Here is an 8,796-nt window from a genome sequence, read left to right as displayed (position 1 = left end):
GATTAAATTCAAGCCAATTATCAAGCGATTGTGTTGACGGTTCTTTTGCCTCAACGAAGAGGACTTCAAGATTGCCAAGTGTAAAGAAAAGAAAAATTAAAAGAAGAATGGGGAACGGAGAAAGATGATTGAGTGAACAATCGAAGTAATAATTACTTACCTCTACTCCTATGCTTCGAAAAGAAAGTGCATAAAATGCTTCGAAATGGAAATACTGAAAATAAATGCTTCGAAATATAAATCTATGTTAAACTACTCCTAAGATAAGGAAAATGACAAGAAATATTGAAATCAAGTATCTTTGATTATGAATTCTGGGATCTTTTACAATGTAGCCATTAATGGCTATTTATAGAAGAAAAAATACAGCAATAACTACTTAGTAACTACCCATTTCTTCCATCTTCATTCTTGTCTTGCCATGTGTCCTTCCACTCATCCACTTTGTCCTCCCACTCATCCACTTTGTCCTTCATTTTCTCCATTATCTCTATAACTTCTTTTAACTTCCAAATGAATAAGAGGATGCCACGTGTCCTGCAATTATATAAATAATAAATAATAATAAAAATTGCAGATTTATGGTGTTAACATTACCCCCCGCGGCCCTTAAAAATGATGTTTATTTGAATTTTTAAAGGGCCGAACCAAGCACATGACTAACCTAAGCAGCAAAGTGCTTCGAATGATGTAACAACACCAATAAAGTGCTTCGAATGAGTATGAAATTATGACAAGATGACTCGAATTATTACTAGTAACAAGCTTCGAAAGTGATATAAAGGACCAAAATCATTCTTCGAAGGTCGATGGAACCGACCAAAGACGAATTACATCCTCAAAAATACTCGACAAAGCTTCGAAGGTTCACAACCACCATTATTATTTCTTCGAAGCTGTTGTTGATGCAAGATAGAGTGCTTCGAAGCTTACAAAATTATGGCAAAACGGCTTTCGAAGCTGTTTTTGGCCAACATTGTGGTTATTCAAAACTTGTATGTTCTGGTTCACACATAATTAATGAAAATATTAATTTTGTGCTTTGAACCAATTATTAATTCTTCGAAGACACCAAAACTGTTGTTCTTCGAGCCAACTTATGATGCCAAAAACAGGCATTATTCGACAACTAATTAATTGTCATTTTACATATATTTGAAGAAATGTACACATTTCGAAAGTTTTCAAAGTTTTATACAGTTTCGAAGGTGAAGTAATCAACCTTCGAAACAACTCTTGATGTTTCGAATGTATCTTCAAAGCTTTATACAGCTTCGAATGTGAAGTAATCAACCTTCGAAACAACTCTTGATGCTTCGAATGTATCTTCGATGCTTTGATTGTGTACATACAAACAATTGGCCATCAATTTGAAAAGATAAGCCATTCTCAGCCATTTATTTAAATGCACAGGCTTTTTCTAGCCAAGTTCATGCATCTTAAATGGCCATCCCTTGTTCTTAGTGCTTCGAACTCATAAGAACAATTTGTTAATTTTATTAGCCACATCATCATAATTATATTTTGATGTGAACCACAAATCCAAAAAGGATTTTGAACACCAAAAGTCATGGTATAGTGTGACCATGAAAATTTATACTTTTTGACATTTTGAAAAATGTCAAAAATTTTGAATTCATGAACAGTGGTTTGTTCATTATTCTTGACCATGTTTGGTTTGAAAACATGACTTTCGCCGAATTGATTTTCATAATTCTTTGGCAAAGTAGGTTGTTTTTCCATGTTAGCCATTAATGGCTTATGAAAATCCCCCATAAGAATGTTATTTTCATGACTTGACTCTCTAAAAATTGATTTTTGGACCCCCCGAGCCATGTATGAAACATCGTTCTTAGCCAAATTTGGCTCAAAAACATGCTCTTTCGTTATGTTAATTTCATAATTTGGCTCTTTAAAAACGGATTCTTGAACCCCCCGAGCCATTGATGAAATCAATTCTTTGCTTTTGCTATTTTTAACCATGGAAAAATTCTGAAAAAATTCACCAAGTCCGGCCATTAAGGCCTCAGTTAAAGACTTGGTAGTGAGAGTTGATAACTCATCTTTCCATTGGCGAATTTCCATATCAAGTTGATGAATTTCTCCAATTAAATGGTGTCTTTTTTCTTCCACCAAATAATATTGTAAGGGATGAAAATTTATTTCATCAAGAAAATGGATCTCTTCTTGAAGATCCAAAATTTCTTGTTTACGCCAATAAATTTCATCTAGACTATTCGAAATGGACAAATCCAATTCATTTTCCATTTATTACACTTGACGTCCCACCGGGCGTGCCAAAAAATGTTGGCTAAAATGTTGGCTTATTTTTCCTACGAAGGAAAATATCATAAATGCGAGCGTGCCAGCAAGGATTGAAAAATCCTTACAGATTAAATTCAAGCCAATTATCAAGCGATTGTGTTGACGGTTCTTTTGCCTCAACGAAGAGGACTTCAAGATTGCCAAGTGTAAAGAAAAGAAAAATTAAAAGAAGAATGGGGAACGGAGAAAGATGATTGAGTGAACAATCGAAGTAATAATTACTTACCTCTACTCCTATGCTTCGAAAAGAAAGTGCATAAAATGCTTCGAAATGGAAATACTGAAAATAAATGCTTCGAAATATAAATCTATGTTAAACTACTCCTAAGATAAGGAAAATGACAAGAAATATTGAAATCAAGTATCTTTGATTATGAATTCTGGGATCTTTTACAATGTAGCCATTAATGGCTATTTATAGAAGAAAAAATACAGCAATAACTACTTAGTAACTACCCATTTCTTCCATCTTCATTCTTGTCTTGCCATGTGTCCTTCCACTCATCCACTTTGTCCTCCCACTCATCCACTTTGTCCTTCATTTTCTCCATTATCTCTATAACTTCTTTTAACTTCCAAATGAATAAGAGGATGCCACGTGTCCTGCAATTATATAAATAATAAATAATAATAAAAATTGCAGATTTATGGTGTTAACAGTATTCAAATTTTTTGTTTTTTGTTTTTTTTCTTTTCTTTTCAAAGAGTAGGTAATGAATTCATAGGAAGGAGAAAAATTCATAAATGAAAACATGAAACTTAAATGAAACACCAATTTATTAGTAATCCAAATAAATTTCAGGAACCCCGAAAATTAAGAACCTCCATGACTCCCAAAATGATGTAAACCAATCATATATTTTTATTTTTTTTATTTCCTTCCTGGACCAATCATAGGTGAGTGAGAGTTATAAAGTTGTATTTTTTTAAGAATATATAGCATTTTTTATATTTTTAATAAAAAAAATCTTCCCAAGATAAATTGCACTTCCCCAAATTGCAATCTCTCAATTTTCTCACCCACTCTCTCCTCTTCTCTATTACCTCAGTCTCTCTCCCCCAAAGATTGTAAAACATTAATCTTCTCAACTGTCTCTCTCTCTCTCTCACCAACTGATGTCCCCTCGTTCTTCTCTCTTCTCAAACGAAGACTCTCTTTTCATTCTCAGAAAGCTAAAAATATATATATCTATATAATAATTTTCTCACCAACTAATATTTAGCCCAAATTTCACTTTCTTTACTATTTCCCCCACTTTCTTACCAACCAAACATGACATAATTTTTTTGGATACAAACTACTAATTCATGGGCTGATAAAAATATAATGAAATTACAGATTATGGTGGAATACTAATTCATGGGCTGATTTATGGTGGAATACTTGACATATTGATGGGATGAAAGTTTAAAAATCTGATGAAAGTTTAAATATTTAAACTGATAAAAAAATCAAAAACTAACCCAACACATTAAAAAATAATGGAAAGTTTGAAAATTTTAAAATCTAAAATCTGATGGAAGTTTAAGTATTCATGGGATGAAAGTGTTCATGGCAGAAATTTTATCTGATAAAAGTTTCTACACCAAGTGCAGCAAGGAAGTGCAGCAAGAAAAAGACCCAAGTAAAACTATCAAATATTCCACAATGGCATAGAAAACCTAAATAAAACTAACCCAAATAAAACTAACTCAACACATTGAAAATACGATGGAATACAGCCATCATCAAATGCACAACCAATTTCCCCCACTTTCTTTCCAACCAAACATGATATAATTTTTTTGGTACAAACTATTGATTTATGGGTTGATAAAAATATGATGAAACTACTGATTTATGAGCCGATTTATGGTGGAATTTCGACATATTTATGGGATGAAAGTTTAAAATCTGATGAAATTTTAAATATTTGAACTGATAAAAAAACCTAAAACTAACCCAACACATTGAAAAAACAATGGGTTGTTTGAAAAATCTAAAATCTAAATCTAAAATCCGATGAAAGTTTAAGTATTCATGGGATGAAAGTATTCATGGCAGAATCTTTTATTCAATTTGGTCTGATTTTGATAACAAAAATACAACAATAATTTCATGGCGTTTCATAGATATCCATAGAAAGCAAAATAAGAGAGAGACATAGAGAGAGCATACCATTTCTGCTCACAAATTCATATGTTTATAGATTCATATATCTATACACATTTCTAGGAGAGATAGAGAGAGTAACTCACGGGGATGTGTCGGAAAGCGCCGAAGCCGGAAAACTTGTTCCCGGGGGTGATGTCTCAAGCGAAATGACTTCGAATTTCTACAGATTTCTGCGAATAAAACCCATCAAAACCATTTCAAATTTCAAAAATCAAAACCCATCAAACCCCAACAAATTAAAATAGTTTCAAAATCATTAACTTTAAAGCAAAACCTGGAGAGTATCTGTGTATTTTTTTTCTAATGTAAGAGTTTAGGTTATTCCTACACTCTTCTAACTCATTGAGGGTATTGTTTAATGGAAGCCCAAAAAAAGGAATGTGAGACATGTATTTCATAGAAAAAGAAAAGTTACATTATTAATTGGAACATGATTAAACGTTATAATGGATAAGAATTTTTTAAGATTGTAAACCGACACATAATTAAATTCAAAAAGCAATTAAAGTTTACCTTGTGTTTAATATTCATTTTTGGATGAATATGTTGCTTTGAGTTCCCATCAAGAAAACAAACCAGTTAGAAACATTGTTAATTATAAAGGTTAAAAAATACAAAATAAATATAAATGATAAAAATAAAAATAAAAAAATAATATAATATTTTGATTCAGATCCAAAAATATACATGATCCCCTAGCCAAAAAATTCAAATCATATTAAATAAAACCTCCAACGAAGCTCAATAATTAAATCATGAATTTATCTTTATAACTATAACTCATGCCTCAATCTGGAAGAGTTCACACTGGTAAATAAAAAAATTACAAACTTCAATCAATGTGAATTTTTCCAAAGAAAATGAGCATCAAAACTAACCATATTTATAACATCTATAAATACCTACAAATCTAAAATTCATGTATTGACTAATTCATGAAAACATGGTACTTAAAAACAAACACAAAAAGCAATTTTAAAAACAAAACCAAAAAAAAAAAAAAATAGAGAGAGAAGAGGAAAGGAAGGAAAACAAACACAAAAACTGTAAATTATATACACACACAAAAAAAAAACATAAAATTGCTTTGAATCAATCACATACTTAAACAAATTCTATATAATCAAAGCTTGATTATATACATTAAATTCTTTAAATTCTATAAATCCATCATATGCTCTGATTATATGCTCTGATTATATACATTAAATTCTATAAGTATGTGATTAATTGCTTTGATTATAGCTTCACAATCAAGTTTTCCCAAAAAAATAAATAAAAGAAAAAAAATCATATGAAATAAGTGCAGTAAAAAATGAATTTGATGGAATCAATACCGTGCTCATAGACGAATCCATCGAAGCTAGAGCAGCCAGGGCCACCATTGAGCCAGAGGACGACTGGATCACTGGAGGGTTTTGCTTCGGAGAGGACAAAGTAATAAAACAGTTTCTTCCCATGAGCTTCATCTATAGTCACATACCTATAAAAATTGAACACCAATTAAAGAACAAATAGAAATAACAATAAAGACCCATCACAATCAAGGACAATCATGAATAGGAAAGGGACATACCCAGAATAGTGTTTGGAAGGAAAAGTGTCATTGAAACCAGGAACCTGTGTGACCAGTGCACCTTCAGGTGCTGATTCTATCAACACAAAGCTCAAGCTCAGGACAATGTAAGTTAGGACTCTCACTGTGTTGACTACATTAGTAATCTTGGCCATGGCTTCTGGTTTTCACAGAGAGAGGCTTGTTGTTATTTGTTTCAATTAATAAGCATACCATTGTTGATTATGAGAACTATATAAAATAAAAATAAAAAATGATGTGGAGTTGAGTGAATGAGTGATGCTGGTCCAAGTAGTAGTCTGTTTGTTTGCTTAAAAGGCAAGAGAAAGAAAAGGAAAACAGCCCTGGTAGAGACCACTTGTTGCGTGTAATTTACGGTTAAGGAAAGAGAAAAGAGTGGGGTTGCATGTATTAATTGGTATATATTTTATTTTAATGTATTAATATATAATCAAAGCATTCTTTAAATCAATCATATATAATCAGAGCATATAATCAGCATATAATCAAAGCTTCCAATAGAATTTATATGCTTTCAGCTTTGATTCTACTTAAAAAAAACATGCTTTCAGCTTTGCTTTGAAAAAAAAGCTCTGAGCATATAATCACATACTTATTATTATATTGAAAGCTGTTTTTCAAAGTTGATATGTGATTATATGTGATTAGTATACTAATCAGAGCATGTTTTTTCACATATAATCAGTGTATGAGATGTGTGTATATTATTATATTGTAACAATATAATAATAAGTATTTGATTATATGCTCTGATTATTCAAAGCTGTTTTTTTTTTTTTTTGCTTTGAATTTCTAACATGTAAATCAATAGTAAAAAAAATTAAATATGATGAAGAAAAATGAGACTGACAGAGGTATTAAAAAATTCAAAGCTCTTAGATACTGCCCAATTCAAAGGTCTCAGAGGTATTAAATATGATGAACCAACGCCATAGATATTGCCCAATTCAAAGCTCTTAGATCTGGGTATGTTCCCTCCATTGGAAGAATTGCTCTCAATCCCAAAAAAAGCAATTTTAAAAACAAATCCAAAAAAAAAAAAAAAACAGAGAGAGAAGAGGAAAGGAAGGAAAACAAACACAAAAACCGTAAATTATATACACACAAAAAAAATATGAAATTGCTTTAAATCAATCACATACTTAAACAAATTTTATATAATCAAAGCTTGATTATATACATTAAATTCTATAAATTCTATAAATCAATCATATGCTCTGATTATATACATTAAATTCTATGAGTATGTGATTAATTGCTTTGATTATAGCTTCACAATCAAGTTTTCCCAAAAAACAAATAAAAGAAAAAAAAAATCATATGAAATAAGTGCAGTAAAAAATGAATTCGATGGAATCAATACCGTGCTCATAGACGAATCCATCGAAGCTAGAGCAGCCAGGGCCACCATTGAGCCAGAGGACGACTGGATCACTGGAGGGTTTTGCTTCGGAGAGGACAAAGTAATAAAACAGTTTCTTCCCATGAGCTTCATCTATAGTCACATACCTATAAATTTTTTTCACTATTTCTATCAATATTGTATCTTCAATAAGTTCATAAATTATAAATTAGTTCAAGAGAAAGAGAAGGAGAGAGTTTGGTTATCTAATAATCCACTTACCAAATAATTGAGTGAAGTTTTTGAAAGTCTTCACCAATCTGTGTATTCCAGTTGAAATGTCAGGCTTTGGAGCAGCCAAGAAATCCCAAGAATTCCTCGTTTTCAGCCCAGATGATGAACTCTCTTCTCTTTCTTCTTTCCCTTGTAATAAAAGACATAAAACACAAAGAACTGTCAAATACACACAGAGAAACCAAGGGAGTTACTTGGACTGAAACCAATGAACTCTCTCAAATGCTAATACATATAGACATAGCAAACTATACCTGTTGAAAGGAAATCATCAGGAAGCTTAAGAAGTTTAGCAAGCCAATCCAGGACAATCATTTCAAGTTCTGTTGCGGCAGGAGAAGTTATCCAACTAAAACCCACCATGTTAATACCAGCACTGAGCATTTCTCCTAAAAATCCAGTGATACTACTATTAGAGGGAAAATATACAAAATAATCCGGGCTTTGCCAATGGGTTACCCCTGGTAAGATCTTTGACTGGACATCTGCACCCACAATTAAAATAGCGAAGAAAGGATTCATGTTGCCAACCTCATTTGAGTGGGACACATTACTTAGTTTGGTTGGTTGGTATATACATTGATATGGTGTATGCAATTAAACATTTTTCTGTTTAATTTTTAGGCCTCTTGATGAAATAGTTTAAAAGTATGCACAGGATTAAGAAACTTCACCACTGAGAACATCTTGCAATGATTCTGGTTGATTTGGTGCGGAATCTGGAAGAAGTTTACTTAGATACCTGGGCTGCAGAAAATTTCAATTTTTTTATTTTTTGTATCCATGAATGAAATGGGACTGATAGCACAAACATCATAACTAAAGCACACGTGATAACTATTAAATTCTTTCCTCTTTCATACCCAAAAATCAAAGAATAATAATATCAATAAATTCCCAAATTACGAATTGAACGATTACTTTAAAAAAACACATACACGAATCATCTACAATCCCCAAATTTACAGTTTTGATATAAAGTGCAAGAATCATCTTTTTTATACAGTATGCTTAATTTCTTAACTACTATTAAGTAAAACCACTGAAAGATTAACATGAAATCTACTTGCACAAAACAAAAAC

The 8,796-nt window shown here is 31.6% G+C and overlaps 1 protein-coding gene across 1 annotated transcript; it reads right to left on the bottom strand.

Moving 5' to 3' along the window:
* Window positions 1-4,993: 4,993 nt before the first annotated feature.
* On the bottom strand, window positions 4,994-6,289 carry LOC145821071 (serine carboxypeptidase-like 20). The gene is made up of 2 exons (XM_082917672.1): window positions 6,057-6,289; window positions 4,994-5,963 (listed from the first exon to the last, which is right to left on the bottom strand). Exons 1-2 carry the CDS (start codon window positions 6,209-6,211, stop codon window positions 5,771-5,773), a joined length of 348 nt encoding a protein of 115 aa, XP_082773798.1. The 5' UTR covers window positions 6,212-6,289; the 3' UTR covers window positions 4,994-5,770.
* Between the last annotated feature and the right edge of the window lie 2,507 nt (window positions 6,290-8,796).

This window comes from Camellia sinensis, chromosome 3 (assembly GCF_055761805.1).
Source record: "Camellia sinensis isolate YWXY chromosome 3, ASM5576180v1, whole genome shotgun sequence".
NCBI lineage: Eukaryota > Viridiplantae > Streptophyta > Magnoliopsida > Ericales > Theaceae > Camellia > Camellia sinensis.
Note: the sequence above shows the minus strand (reverse complement) of the source record. Positions and strands in the feature narration are given on the sequence as shown.

What these genes read in the sequence shown, in the direction of transcription:
- LOC145821071 (XM_082917672.1), bottom strand. Translation starts at nt 6,211, where the DNA reads ATGGCCAAGATTACTAATGTAGTCAACACAGTGAGAGTCCTAACTTAC. An exon ending in CCTTCCAAACACTATTCTGG is followed by an intron (nt 5,964 to 6,056) that starts GTATGTCCCTTT and finishes CAATTTTTATAG; the next exon opens with GTATGTGACTATAGATGAAG.